Source organism: Opisthocomus hoazin, chromosome 25 (assembly GCF_030867145.1).
Source record: "Opisthocomus hoazin isolate bOpiHoa1 chromosome 25, bOpiHoa1.hap1, whole genome shotgun sequence".
Lineage (NCBI taxonomy): Eukaryota > Metazoa > Chordata > Aves > Opisthocomiformes > Opisthocomidae > Opisthocomus > Opisthocomus hoazin.
This window is the reverse complement of record NC_134438.1, coordinates 6,077,672-6,092,927: the sequence shown is the minus strand read 5'-3', so window position 1 is coordinate 6,092,927 and position 15,256 is coordinate 6,077,672. Positions and strand designations below refer to the sequence as shown.

The 15,256-nt window shown below is 49.8% G+C and overlaps 1 protein-coding gene across 1 annotated transcript; it reads right to left on the bottom strand.

Annotated features, from left to right (window-relative positions):
* Positions 1-2,092: 2,092 nt before the first annotated feature.
* On the bottom strand, positions 2,093-12,812 carry PNPLA1 (patatin like domain 1, omega-hydroxyceramide transacylase). Its single transcript, XM_075442899.1, has 10 exons — positions 12,791-12,812; positions 12,560-12,662; positions 11,600-11,674; positions 6,636-6,784; positions 5,685-5,905; positions 5,188-5,253; positions 4,493-4,702; positions 4,351-4,411; positions 3,623-3,842; positions 2,093-3,068 (listed from the first exon to the last, which is right to left on the bottom strand). The coding sequence occupies exons 1-9, from the start codon at positions 12,810-12,812 to the stop codon at positions 3,667-3,669; spliced, it is 1,083 nt and encodes a 360-aa protein (XP_075299014.1). The 3' UTR covers positions 2,093-3,068; positions 3,623-3,666.
* Between the last annotated feature and the right edge of the window lie 2,444 nt (positions 12,813-15,256).

The window sequence follows — 15,256 nt, the reverse complement described above, 5'->3', positions numbered from 1 at the left end:
AGAAGGATGGAGAAACCTAAAGATTAACCCTCCCCAACCCAAAGGACACAGTCTTGCAGACTGCATCTCCTGCTGCGCCGCGAGAGCTGACATTTCACAAATCCATTAGTTCTTTCCATGAGATTTTCTGTACCTTGCTGCTATGAACAGCGTGTGGTTCAGGCAAACGCACCTCGTGTTGCTGGTCTGCGTAGAATGCACAGGCACTCTCATCATGCCAAATCTATTTTGCACATCAGAGGCTGACGGAGTGGCTGTGCCCCAACGGTCTCCCCTGTTTGCTGGTCCCCAATGTGCAACAAATGGATCACAACAGTACAAGCTGTTTATTTGAATGAACAACTTGTTTAACTGCAAAAAGGGAAACTGTACAAAGGGAAGTTTCACCCAAAGTCCCCTAGAGACCGTGGGCATGAACATGCGGAATAGCTGAAGGCTGCATTGATGTAAACAGATTCAAAGTTAACTATGAATGCTCAGTGAAAGATTAATATCATATGTTTTGCTGTCTCTGGTTGAAATCAATGAACCTGTGAATCAATGAATCAATTCCAACCTTGGAATATTTTCTCTGCAATGAGTTTGCCAAAAGAAACCTGGATGCTTATTTACACTGGATCCGTCAAAACCTTCTCCTGTCTCCCCTTCCATCCTGGATGTATTCACATCTCTCAAGCCCTGCAGCCAAAGCTGGGCTGCTCAAAACCAGCTCATGAACCGTGACTGTGTTCCTGCCACAGATCAAAGTGGAGATGGCACAGCGACAGCAGCTGCTCCCTGGGCAGGAGCAGGGCCAGTCACCCCATCGCTTGCTTTTGCTCCTACTGCTCTTCTGCTTTCCCCCCCCAGGCAGACAGCCCCGCTTCTGCAACAGCCCTTCTGCCAGGCTCCCGGTCTTCCCAGCAAGCACCACCACCTCCTGGCAGGGTACAGCCATTTCAGTCAGCCTCAGGCACGTAGGCTATCCCTACTCTAACAGGAATTAAAAACCCCAAAAGAAAATTCTCATAGAGGAAATGGACACCCAAATCCAGTAAATCTGCCTGCTAATCTCACAGTTTGCACATCTGCACATAGTTTGAACTACCCAGGTGCATCCCCCCTGCCCCTACACGGCATGGTGCTCGGCCACAAAAAGTTAATGAAACTTTGAGAACTTTAACAAAAAAACAGCCTACAAGGAACACCCAAACCAAAATGGTCACCACATAGAGCCCTCCTGCCCCAAACCTGCAGAGAAATGAAAGACAGCTGATTTGAATGATGAGTCATTAAACACATCTTAGCACCTCTCAGGGAATCCCAGCATGGCAGGGGCTGGCAGGGCCCTCTGTGGGTCACCCAGCCCAACCCCCTGCCCAAGCAGGGTCACCCAGAGCAGGCTGCACAGCACCGCGGCCAGGCGGGGCTGGAATATCTCCAGAGAAGGAGACTCCACAGCCTCCCTGGGCAGCCTGGGCCAGGGCTCCATCACCCTCAGAGGGAAGAAGTTCTTCCTCATCTTCAGCTGGAGCTTCCTGTGCTTCAGTTTGTGCCCATTGCCCCTTGTCCTGTCGCTGGGCACCACTGGAAAGAGTCTGGCCCCGTCCTCCTGACCCCTACCCTGCAGATATTTATAAGCATTTCTAAGGTCCCCTCTCAGCCTTCTCTTCTCCAGGCTGAACAAGCCCAGCTCCCTCAGCCTTTCCTCATAGGAGAGATGCTCCAGTCCCCTCATCATCCTTGTAGCCCCTGCTGGACTCTCCAGTAGCTCCTCAAAGGGTTTTGCTACCCTTCAAATATATCCCATACCACTGTCCCATTGCTTGCTCTGGTCTGTACTGAACTCAGCAGATGTGAAGCCTGAGGTAGATGGGATGAGATCCTGGAGACAACCAAGCCTGCAGGAGCTTTCTGTAAAGCTAGATCCCGCTGCAGACCCAGTGGGAGGGGGAGTCCTGAGGTCTGACCCATGCAACCGAGCCAAACGAAACCAAACCTGTGTCCATTCCTGCCTGCGTCTCTGGCTGTTGCCCGCAGGTGCTTTATGCCAGACTCTGCTTCGAGTCTAGATACAAAGAAGCGTGCAGCTCATTGGGCAGCTGTCCTGGAGGGCACACAGATAGAAATGCAAATGCTTGTGGTTAGCCTGGTAATCCAGCCTGAGGCTTGCTGGTGTGCAGGCTCTACTGCAGCAGTAGTCCTTTGGAGATACTCTGACTTCTTCAGGAAAAAAGGTGCAAGTTGTTTGCACATTTCTATCCTTGCTTATTTGGTAACATCAATGATATTATAGTATTGTGCAGATTAACAGTAAAATAGCCTTTTCCTGGCCTAGATCATCACGGCTTTTTCTTCCCAGACCTGAAAAATCCAGTGTGCTTCTCCCTTGCAGACCGAGAGCCCTGACTTACCTCTTGGGTGCTCTCTGGCCTAACAAATGAGTCTTGATTCCTTCCACAGGCAACCTTACGTTGGTGCAAAATGTTGCAGCCCAGCTGCAAACCAGAGACCAAGAGACTCCTGATAGCCCAAAGCCTGCCCAACCTCCAAAGAAATACGGTTCCTACTATGCTGCTTTCAAAAGCTCCACATAGTTGGGACTGGTGAAGCCTTTAAAACAGCAAGCATGGAAAAAACTGTACAGCCTAACACTGTGTCCTGCCACTTCTATAGTGGGTCTCTTCCCATAGAATTGTCTTGTTTTCAATGAAGATGTCATCTTTGCTTTTATTTTATGTTTTCCATGCTTTTATTTTTAGATCTGGAATGGTAATGGTCCTGTTCTTTCCCCTTTATATTCCTCATTTGGTGTGGTCCTTGTAGACATAGCAGAACAATATTTGCGTCTTTTTTCACTATTTCTTTAATTTATGTGGCAACATTTTAAGCCATCATCATGCTGGAAAAACAGCACAATTTTTCCTAAGCTGACAAATTCTGAAATGTTGAAAGACTTAGAAAAAGACAATAAATAATAAAACTGAAAGATGTTGCACTCCAGCACATATTTCTTTGTATTCCGCTGGTAACAATAAGACAAACTGGAATCCAAAATGCTGAGGGTTCACCGCCTTTCCATGTCAAAACTGAAATGGGAGAGGGCATTATTTTGCATAGGATTGCAGAAAACTACAAGTTTTGAATTTAAACCTGCCTTCTGTTGCTTAAAAATGATAGAGGTAGAGGTCTACCTGCAGCTCTAACAAGCTTTTCTTGCACTTAAGTATTTACACCTGGCTGCACGCCAGAGTAACTAAGTAGAAATTTTGATTTGACTGGCACAGCAAACCCAGCTCTAACCATGGAGACACTGCTGCTTCCCTCGCCCTTAATGAAATGATGCGGGGGTAGAACCTGTTATTACCTTGCAAAGTGAGTAAATGGCTTTCTTCGTAGAAAAAGCTACTTCTCCAAAGAGCCCTTCTGACCTGGCCACAACCAAATCCTCAAACATCACTCAAACCAAGCTCAGCATGAAGCTACACTAACAACCATTGACCCAAGAGGGGACTTCCTCCTATCCTGATGTTCTCACCTACTGGAACCTGCAAAAAGAATAGCCTTTGGGCAGCGAGAGCTCTGGGCAAGTGTCCCTTAGCTAATGAAAATTGATGGGGTGAAGGAAGTGCTGATCCTCTACCTTTCTGATGGTGGAGAAGGTGGTGCAGGGCTCCCTCTTCTACTTCATCTGTTGCCTGGATGGTCCCTGGATTCTTTGGTGACATCCTCAGGGTCTGTGGCTCTGAAGCGAAGTACTCTTGTTTCTGGCTTCCAGTGCAGGGTCCCCTCACCTCTCTGATGTGATTCATTGGCCAATGAAAGCATAAAGTCCTCATCAAGGTAATTTATACCAAATTCACCTGGTGGGAAGAGAATCCAGCTCTCACTGCTTGTTGCTCAACTACCAGGTTTCCAGCAATGTGAGGCATGACCAGGGTTGACTGAAATATAGGGGGACTGACAGCCACAGTGCATGACTGATCCGAGTTGGGTTTCTGGGTCAGGGATCACAAAACATTGCTGCTTCATGCACCAGTGGGTTATCAGTCCAACACCACACAGCGTACCCGAGCCTGCACTTCTCCTGTCTAGGTCCTGAGGACCTGCAGTCCCTGGAAAGCTCTACCATGCCCATTGTGGCAGGCAAGAGGGGACCTAACACCATCAGAGGGAAAGGGGTGAACAGGGAGCTTCAGGAGAGGCCACACAGGCGATGGGATTCAAGGAATCCTGGCAATGCCAGAGATGCAGGGATCTCTCTGCCCTGGTCACTCTAGATGCACTGGCAGCATCTCTTACCTTCTGTCAGCAAGCCAACTTTGTAAGAGAAGCACTCAACCTACCTGCTCCTTGCTCCCAATCACTTACTCAGTCTTTTTAAGAAGGAGGCTGCGTCCTGGTAGCCTTGGGTATAAAACTGGTCCAGAACCTGCAGAGGGAGATGGCAGTCAGGGCAGACAGGCCAGCTATAGGGGCCTCATGGCTCAGGGTAGCTGTAGAAGCAGCTCACTTGACTAGTGGGAAGTTGAAAAACATGCTGCAAGCGGCAGATGTTCCATTTTGATATCTGTAAAATACAGTCAGCGAGTTGGAAATTGAAGAAGGCAGCTGGGCTATCTTTGGGACAGATGTCGTATTCGCCGGCAAAAGCAGACACGGTGATTGTGGTCCGGAACACGAAGTTGGTCCGCCACATGCCGAGTTCCCCATCGATGTAACGCTAGGAGAGAAAAGAAGGAACCCTGAGTTTTCCTCATTTCAGAGAGGAGTGCTGTGCCACATGTGCATGCATCTGGGGTTTCTTCCCCACCCAGTCCCACACTAGACTGAGGTACTGGGGCTACAGAGATCCCCTTCCAGGGAACAGCCCTGACCCCTGTGTCATGTGCTCCAGGTCTACACCCACCACCTCCTCCCTTCCAGATGAAAAATTGCTGCTTAATGAAACTGGGGGAAAGCGCAGCAGAAAGGAGTTGAGCCAACCCCATCGACAGGCTGAGGGTGGATGCTTTTGTGAGAAGGTCAGTTCTGTCTGCAGCGAGGGCAGATTGTGGGGCACCTGGGTTCAGTTCTTCCCTCTGCAGACACTGAGCCAACACAGCTCCAAGCAACTTTGGTGGCAAACACTTAATGCCACCACTGGAGAAAGGACACAGACTAGATGGCCTGACCCAGACAGGGTCTCCAGACCACAAGGCTACTCACCACCCCATGGTACGTAGGAGGTAAAAATCCAAAATACACAGGGATGAAGCAGCTGCACATGATGGCCTGTGGGTGAGACGGAAAGTACAGAGGTGAGCAAAGAGCCATGAAAACCTGTTGCCTTTGGGAACGGTGGCTCATCTGTGAATGTCAACATGGGGACCCTGGCTGGGTCATTGGGCACCACTGCCTATTGCGGACCAGACCATGTCTGATATCCACAGCCAGGGCTGGAGAAGTAGGAAGGTAACCTACGAAACACCCTATTTTGTCCCCTGCATACTCAGGCCCTGTAGGCAATTCAGCCAGCAATCAAAAGGACTGATGTGTTATTATTTTCAGCTTGTGACCCTGTCTGGCTTCAGAGGGTGGCAAGGGCAGAAATCACGGCAGGGGCTACTGCGAGGCCCCAGACTTCCCTTGGAGATGCCGTGGGCACGGCCGGGCAGCAAACCTCCCGCAGCTCTCCCCTCGCAGGGTGCAACGGCTGCTCTCACCTGAATGAGGTCCTCCCTCGAGGCAAACTCCGAAACCACCACGCTTCTCCAGTCACGCAGACGCGTGAGGATAACATGCAGCTTTCCAGACACCAGCTGGTGGGCGTTCGTAGGCAAGTATTTGTTTAAGACATCCTTTAAGATTTTAAGGACTTTTCCTCCAGGAAGATACCCCCAGAAAGAAGTTTTCAGAGCACTGAGGAAGGATAGCTTCACCTCATCTAAAGCAAAGCAATCATTCCACATCCCTTATATTATTATTTATGTACTTTCTGCGCTACACTTCCACCTGCTAAAGCAGCATTTTACCCTGCTGGTAAATGCTCATAAAGAGCCTCTATTTTCATCAGGGCTGAAGGTCTCATGAGTGGACCCAGATTTTCGAAGGACCTTCAATATTGCAGGAAGCAGAAGTATTTTGTTTTCTTTTCCCATTTCTCTCCATTTCTTCCACAAGACATCTTAAAAATTTTTGAAGATATGGGAGAAAATTGACTGGAAACCTTAGCGTAACATTTTCTCCCGTTGGCTCTCCGTCTGTGCCCCTAACGTATCTCTCCGCTCTGTGCCTACAACTTCCTTTCCATTTCATGCAATGGCAACACACATACTCTTCATATTCAATATTTTATTTCCCCTCTGTGTTTTCGGAATCTACCAACAACTCCAAATGCCTCATTAGGGAGGACACTTCTGTTTTTTATATTAGATATGCTTAACAGTAATTCAAATTAATAAGACGCAATGACTTATTTAATAACTATATCTAGTCTTTTCTCTGTGCTGGTTAATTTACCTACATTTCCCACTCCTAAAGAAGTCAACAAAGTAAAATTCTAAGGAATTAACCACTGATTAAAGATAATTTTAAAAAAGATCATTTGCAACTCCAAAATATCCAGACATTCAATCTCTTTAGACACAGAATAAATGGAAGTGCGTAGCCCTTACCTATACCACACCCACACAAAGCAAGTGTAGCTACAACCGATCCTGAAGATGCCCCATAGATCCTGGATGCAGATTTCAGGATGTCAGGCGACAGCTCCTGCAAAGCAGCTAATACTCCAGCTTCATATATTAGCAAGAAACCGCAACCTCTGAACAGTATAGAGAAAGATCTTCCCTCGTTTCCATTTATCTTCATCACCTCTGCTAACACCAAGCACCCCAGGAACAAGAAAGCAGCTGCCCAGGATAGGTTTGGAGGTTTTTTCTACACCCAGCCAATATTGAGCTGTGGCTGTTCCCAACCTGCTGCTGCCCACGCTCTTGCTGTCTTATACCTCTCTGATCAACATAGATCTCCAAGCCAAACGTCCAGTGAAACAACAGCAGTGAGCAGAAGTGGATGACATGATGTCCCAATACCTAAGGCGACTCATTAAAACAAAATGATGGCATTGCAATAAGTTTTTAAGGTGTGCACTGAGCTGAAGCCCCAGGCAATGCAGAGGGCCATGTGTCACAGGGATGTGTCGGGGAAGCACCACAGCGCCAGTCAGCACAGCCTCAGAAATGAGCCCTCCAGAGAGAAAAGCTGCTTCCCCAAGCTGGTGGACTGCTTTAGAGTTTCTACAGCCTAAGTTTCCAGCCTCTTGGGAGGCAGGAATCCCTGGTATACGAGAGTCTTGCAAGATGCTGCTCCAAACTGTCCTGCCCCAGTTGTAACAGGTTACCAAGCCCCACCCCAGGGAGTGGAGAAGTTGGAGGAGGTGATTTGATTATTAAATAAATCACCACCCAAGTTGTTCTCCTAGTTTCACAATTTCAGGGTTTGAGTTTACAAAAGGGTAAAAGTACAAAGTCCAGGTAACAACTCATGGTTTAATCCACTTCCTAAATGGCTGAGGTTTCAGTAGAGCAACAGGTCAATGAAGAAGGGGGGGGAAATAAGCCTGACAGTGATCTATTGATTATCCACCCAGAAATGCTCAGCCTTCTTAGCCTTGCAGCTAGGCGAGACAGTGGGAAAACCAGCACTGAAGCTGGGCAAGAGCAGAAGCAGCTGTCCAACACAAAGAGTAACTACAAGAAGTTGGACGTATTTCTGAGATACATGGAAATCTGCCCAATGCCTTCAGGTAAAAAGGCTTCCAAAACCACCTAGGAGACGCTGCTCTCCCTCTTGTTGTGTGTTGAGGCAGTGCTAGGTGAGTTTTGTGGCTGGGTGCAGCCCTGACGATCCCGTAGCAGCTGTGCTGGACATGCTGCTGGTAATAGTGGTCTCTGCTAAACCCCAAACTCTTGCTGTCCGAGCATCATCAGCATGGTGTTAATCCAGCTCCAATTCCACATGGGAGTAGCGTATGCCACCACCCAGCTCCACCCAGGAGCGAAGCCACCAAGCTCCTTGCACACGCCTTGCATGATGTTGCAGATCCCACTGCTGAGCTGCAAAGGAAAACGAGCAAAGAAAAACTGAAGACTCAGGAACAGAGAAATAAACATATTCCATGCCTGGTCCAGAGAACAAACGCACTGGAAATAATTTTCCATCTGCACTTTAGCATAAGTACCCCCTGAGAATTAACTGCAATGAGTCAATTCCAGAAGCTGCTCTGTGCTGCGTATCGGGTGCAAGAGGGATGCAGCATTTGAAACCCACCGGTGAGCCACACAAAGGAAGCTCCTGAGATTAAGGAAAACTTTGATGCCCAACTCCAGCACAAGGGCAAAAAAAACCAAATCGAGCCAGCCTTGCAGAAGCAACAACAGTCCCACTGCTTCCAGCCTCGGGTTCAAGCCCTCCTCCTCTAAGTCAGCAGCACAGGAGGTGAGCTAGAAATGCGACACGTTCTTGTGCTGCTTTCCAAACACAGCCAGACAACTGCACTACTCAAATCGCAAACCAAACCCACAGATCAGGCCACACAGGCTACCTTTTATTCTTAGTTGCATCTCTGCATTTTTGAGTTTTTAAATCCATTTAACTTCTTACCCAGTCTTGCAGCACCAAGAAGTAAACAGTGTTTAGAGTGGAAAAGTAAAGAGAAACCAAGTCTCTACCTGCTTATTCCACCACTAGCGGGTACTGCCATCTCTCCCTGTCTTTCAAACCCTCAGACTGTCCCTTGTGTCTTTCAAAATTAGCAATGAGTGGAAAAAAAAATGCAAACCTGTTTACACAGCGCTGGGTGGGCTTTGCCTCAGTGAGAGGAACCCAGACCTCAAAGGGGCTGTAATGTAGAAGTAGTCCAGGTGATCTGGAAAGGATTGACCCTGGTGGTATAAACAGTAACTGAGAAATCCTGCTGTGGAAATGCAGAAGCTGTTTCTTGGCCCCTATCTGTCCTGCACCAGGATGGGATACAGATCATATCCATCCTTGCGTGATGCTCTGAGGTTGAGGTCTGTTGTTTGCCCAGGCCAAACACCCCCAAGTTCTTTGGCATGCGTCACGTCTCCGTCACCGGGTCAGAAACGGCTCCTAGCACATGGGCTCTGCTCGTTTGTGTCTCAGTTCTTCATTCCAGCTTTGGACAAAGCCAAGCTTGGCCTGGAGCAAACCGGCCATCCAGGGTGGGCCAGTCTGAAGCACCACTTCAGGCAGCCAAATGAAACAAAGCAATCCACGTGCATTCACAAAATCACTGACAATACAGGGCAATGCCCAAAATAGGATTTTCCTCCTATGGCATTAAAATGAACCAGAAGCTGACCCATCAGCCCAGTCAGGACCCAGCAGGGACAGGCTGACAGATGCCAGGAGGTTATCTTGACTCCCCATGGTGGCATATTTTAGCACTGAGTTGACACCAGACCAAAACATTTCTTTCACAGATCTTCTGCAACGACAAAACTGTGACCTCAGGGCTGCACCGCTCTGGGAATGCAGCGGTGTTTCTGACCCACATACGGTTTCTGATCTGCAAGTTATTTCAAGAGAAAGACTTTGAGAAATTAATTTCTGCGGGACAATGAATGACCTCACTGCTTTGAATGAGATGAGCAGTTTGTCAGACTTCAAGCACTAGCATGTACCTCGACAACTACACTAAATGCACAGTGGAGGAGCTGGTACTGCGCTGCCTTGCGGGATTTCACTAGCTGTGAGCTGTCGGTGCGCTGCTTTCCATGCAGACCACTGGATGTCCAGAAATATCATCTCCTGTGACTAAGAAAAAAGGAAAAGCCACATCCTGAATGTTTTTTCACTCAGCCACTGTATAATACAAAGTCATTCCCCTTAGACGGCAGCATTTGGCTGCTCTAAATGCATCACCCTGGATGAGGAAGCTTTTAGCTGGGCAGGATGTTCAGGGCAAGAGGCAGAGGTTGGGAGGGGCTGAGCTCACCCAAGCTGCACGCTGAGTCACCTCCCAAAATTTCCTAATCTAGCTCCACTTGCAACGCCGATCTAAAAGCCTTGAGACAGTCGGAAGATCCCCAGCAGGGACAAACCCTGTGCAGGGCCTGGAAGAATTTTGAACCCTGCAGCTGTTGATGCAGAAGGCACTGGAAAAAAAAGGTACTGACTGCAAGATGCTGAGCTGGAGAGGGCTCATGGCTTGCCAGAAAAGCAAAGCTCCTGCAAGATTTCCAGAACAGGGACAGACTACCCCTCGCTGGTAGGAGTCTGTTCCCTCTCTCTGAGAGTCAGCAGGGATTAAGCCTGGGCTGTATCCTCAGCTCACACATCTTGGAACAAGAGGGTGAAAGTTCTGGCTTCACGTTTAGATTAGCAAGACGTCCCAATACCGGAGGATTCATCAGCCTTGCCTGTAGCCTGTGTCCTGCTTCCCCACTCACAAGCCTAGAACCTCATTGCCCTGCTGCTTCTGTGAATAATCAGAAGCAACCTGCGACGCTGCAGAGTCCAAACCAGGGAAACTGGGTATTCCCTACAGCTACAGCAGGAGAAAAAGTTAAGGATTGAGGGGGAGAGAGAAATCCCTGTAGAAATTCAAGATAAGTTTTATTTTAGGTTGAAGTCTTCTCATGTAAGAGTCTAATCTTGGCAAAATCAGTTTATGTCTCTTTCATCTCCGGGGAAGCTGAACATTCTTTTGTTTATTTGTGTCTACAGTCCGTAAAGTGATTAATCAAGGAGTTTCCTTGGCACCTCCCCAGCTCAGTGCACTGAAACAGGAGCACGAACAAAGGCGCGGCTCCAACAGCGGTCATGGGAAATGCTGCTTGTCCCAGGTTGGCAACACGTGCCATGCTCACCCCGTGCAGCCTGCCTGCCTCTTCGCCAGCTCAGGTGTTATGTCAGCACACAGCACTGACCTGGAAACGAACCCCTCGCTGCCTCCTCACCACAGAAGGCTGACACTGCTCCCAGAGATCGCGCTCCCAGTCGCCTGCCCTCCTTCCAAAACACTGATTTTACCAGAGTTGAGAACACGAGCAACATTTTTGCCGCCGATTTGACTGACAACATTTATTATATGTAGGAAAGGAAAAAAAAAAGGACTAACGATCCATCCTAGCCCTTGCCTTATAAATTGACATTTCTCTGACTTTGGCAGCTCCCAGTTGTGCCCCAACATACATTTTTTTCCCCTTATAACAGGAATGTGGCATACAAACCTCCAGGCCATATTATACTTAGTATTAGAGAAACCCCTCCCCTCCTCATGTGACCAGTATCTCATCCAGGCACATGACATGATGTCACTGTCTACAGCAGCCAGATGACCTGTCCTAACAGCAATGAAACCACCGACCTCACAGGTGTCCTACAGCTGCAGGCAAAGGCTGTGGCATACAGTGCTGGCAAACAGACCACTGCAGCGAGACTGGGTCTCTGCTGCGGATCCTTTCCTGCTGATAGCTGTGCACACAGGGCTTTGAGGACAAGGAGATGTTTGAAGCAGATCATCTCCAGCCCGAGGAAGGCTAAGAGAGTTGGAGCTGTTCAGCCTGGAGGAGAGAAGGCACCGGGGTGACCTTAGAGCAGCTGCCAGTACCTGGAGGGGCCAACAGGAAGGACGAAGAGGGGCTTTTCACAAGGGTGTGTAGTGACAGGACAAGGGGGAACGGCTCTAAAATAAAAGAGAGCAGATTTAGATTAGATATTAGGAAGAAATTCTTCCCCATGAGGATGGTGAAACACTGGCCCAGGTTGCCCAGAGAAGCTGTGGCTGCCCCCTCCCTGGCAGTGTTCAAGGCCAGGCTGGATGGAGCTCTGAGCACCCTGGGCTGGTGGAAGATGTCCCTGCTGATGGCAGGGGGCTTGGAACCAGATGAGCTTTAAGGTCCCTTCCAACACAAACCATTCTATGGTTCTATGAAGTTAGGGCAGGCACCACTTCACATCAGGCTAGCAGGGATTCTTCAGCCTTTGCATACCTGTGAGATCACGCTGTTATACTAGTAAGCTACCTTAGTAGTAGATGTTACATGATTTCAGAGGGAAATTACATCATCCCCTCTTTTTGAGCAGGAGAAGACCTAGGAAGAGCCGCTTTCCCACTGCCACATCAAAAGGCAGCCAGAGTCACGCTCAGCCCCCACAACACGCTCATTCCCCGTGCCTGCGCCCACACCGCTAAGCAGCTGCCGCCCAGGACAGCAAGGCAGCAGCCCCAACACTTTCTGGGGAGAGCGAAGCCCAAAGAAAAGACAGACTTTGCCTCCCAGAAGTGTCAAGACTCTCATCAGTGCAAAAACACAGAAACCTACAGGCCGTGAGGCAGCCTCTGAACATCAGACAAGGGCTGTTTAACAAAATGGGATTATCTCACACTCTAAATAGAAAAAACACAACTTGCAGAAACCCCTCCTAATCCTTGTTGGGGCATTTAGTATTTTCTGCCCACAACGACAGCCATTGAAGACACCAGAAAACCAGGACACCCAAAGCCCTCCATGATTTGGTAGCACCAACGCTAGTGACAACCGGCCCTGCCTCTGGCCTCGACACCCACCTCAGGCGCGGCCGAGGAAGGGCCTGGCACCGCCGAGCCGCCAGCCTGGGCCTCAGGCGCTGAACCCCCGGCAGGGCTGAGACCGCTGAAGGGGCCCTCAGGGCTCAGCCGGGCCCGGCGGCGGGGAGCGAAGGCCCCGCCACGGCACCACCAGCAGGGACGGCGCCGGTGGGAAGCCCGGCCTGGCCCGGGGGCGCCGGACAGCCCTGCGGGGAGCGGCCCAGCCCACACCGCCCTTCCCGCCCAGCCTCATTCCCGCCGCACTGACGTCACGCAACCCCCCCCTCCACCTCTCTTCTTTTCCCTTTCCCGCCCCCTTCCAGCCGCCCGTTACCGACAGAGAGAATCAAATATAACACCCAAAAAAATCCCTTCATGGTGAAAAAGTCTTCCGAATTCGCCCTCCCCTCGCATTTTTAAAGGCTCCCGAAGCGCATGCGCAAGGCAGGTGTTCGCCGGGCCCGCCATGTTGGAGAAGGGCAGAAGTGCGGGCAGGAGGCCCCGCCCCCTATCGCGGGTATAAAATGCCGGGCGGGGGCAGTCGCCCCTCACTGAGGCGGTGAGCTCTGGTGAGCGGTGGTGCTTTGCTGTGGGGCTGAGCCTCTCTGTTTTTTCCTGACTTTTTTTATGCATTAGAGCTTGCTGCTGGGCTGCTCTATGTGTATTGTAGGTGGGGTGGAATCTAAGTCTGAAGTGCCCTGCAGCAGGCATGGGCAGGGCAAATCCTAAGCCGGGGTGTTCACTGGGTCTTGGGGGTTCCCAGGGATGCTGAGGGGCCTGCAGGGCATGAAGGGAGCCTCCCCTGAGCCTCCTCTGTATGTAGCTGCTGTCTGTGTGCTACAGCTGCTTTCCTTTAAGTGAAATGAGCAGACCAATGGGCCTGAAACAGCTGCTTGGGGGTTTTCCTATTTAGAGTTAGAAATAATGGCCTGAAAACTCAGCTTGAGAGAGCTTGGAAGAGGGTGATGTAGGCCAGCTTTCCTGTGGAAAACTCCAAGCCTGGAGTTCAAACCAGGCGACTCCAGCTGTGGCTTAGGTGTGTAGGTGCGCTAGGTTTCAAAAATAAAAAGGTCTCCTTGTTTGCAGGAGGAATTAGTAAGTTGGAGTAGATGGGCCCATGTGTCTTGGGGCTCCCCCAAACCCTTGGCAATAGTTACAGTTTCATGAAGCACAGCTGCTTGCGATGAAAGGCACCAGCTGCTTTGCACTGGGAAGGGATGAAAACTGTAGGGAGAATTCAAAATATTGTGGCAATAAGGGCTTCAGGAACTTCAATAGTGAAAATAACGGAGTGTTTTTTCCTGTTCTGGGCATACAGTCAGGTCTGGCTCTGTCTTGTGGCGCAGTGCTTCGCTGAGGGAGCATCAGTCTGAGAAGGACAACTGTTCTGCTGCTTCTGGTAGGTGTTGGGTGCTTTCCTATTTCTGTTCTGGCTGTTCAGCTTTAAGACTCAAAGTGATTTCAAGCTCATGGAGAGTAGGGAGAAGCAAGACTAAAGCAATTGTATACTGGGGAAGTGTAAGATCAGCTTTCCAGTTTTTAAATGCTTTGTGCTTAAATATGGCACTGAGCTGTTGGCAAACAGATGGCTTGACCTTCCTCCTGTCTCGCTTGTCAGAGCGGGTTGGGCTGTGAGTCGCTGCGTGTTTGTCTGGGAGCGGGGTGGCTGTGCCATCTGGCACATGGCTCTGGATGGGCTGGATTACCCTAATTGTCAGCTTTTGGGATGGGTCTTGTGTTGATACAAGCAGATCCCTGGCTGCACCTGCGTGGTTCAGAGCCCAAGCAATGAAAAGCAGCTCTTGGAAGAGGCTTGGTGTGGTGTTATTGTCCTGTTGGATGCAGTCACACAATCCAGAATAAAATCCTACGTTTTAAGTAACAGTCCTGCAATGGCTGTGACAAATGACTGGAGGAGACCAAATGGAGTTTGTTCTCCTTATGTCCATGGCATTTAAAAGCCAGTGGGCTGTGCAGCATGTGTTTTGCATTGCGTCATCATGCCAAAGTCAAATAATTGATGGGGCCAGTAACAATCTATATGAGAGCATTAAATGCCTTGGGAAGATGAAGGGGACCCCAGAGAGCCTTTGGCATCTGTCACTGACCCTTTTGAGAAGGAGGAGAATAGACAGCTGTGTGGATTTGACCTGGGGTGGCTTCGGTAGCCGGGGCATGTGGGTGAATCCTCTGGTCTCTAACTGAGCTAGATATTTTCAAGTCACAGCCTTTTTTGTGCCTCAGTTTCCCTGTTATAAAGGAGGGGCACTGCAGGTTGTAGGCACAGGGGGAGTTGCAGCTATGGATTTACAGCAGGGCCCATCTGGCTGGGCTGCGCTGGTGCAAGATGTACCGTTTTCTCTGAGCAAGATGAGGACTTGTTGATCAGATGGCGGGGCGGTGGGGTTTCGGGCGGAGGGGAGGGGGGTGTGCGGCAGGGTAATGTGCGCAGCAAGGCAGCCGACCTCCCCTCCTGTCCCTGGTCTGTCTCCGTTTCTGGATGAGTCATGTCCCTTCTGTCCCTACCTGCAGCCACTGGGAGAGAGATGGGATTGGAGTGGAAATTTGTGCTGTGCTGGTACAGCCCACACTGGCACCAAATGTAGATTAAAGCCAAAGGTTCCTGCTCTTTCTGGACAAACAACTTATCTTTAGCAGGCAGGAACCCTCTGAGCCCCAGGCTGCATACTGCACCCC

Bases quoted from the DNA above. Each gene is read 5' to 3' on its own strand.
- PNPLA1 (XM_075442899.1), bottom strand. From the start codon at position 12,812: ATGAGGCTGGGCGGGAAGGGCG. The intron at 11,675-12,559 runs GTGGGTGTCGAG...CTTTTATTTTAG, and splicing joins CTTCCTCGGCCGCGCCTGAG to AGCCGTTCCCCCTTGTCCTG. The intron at 5,906-6,635 runs GTAAGGGCTACG...GCTTTGCTTTAG, and splicing joins TTTGTGTGGGTGTGGTATAG to ATGAGGTGAAGCTATCCTTC.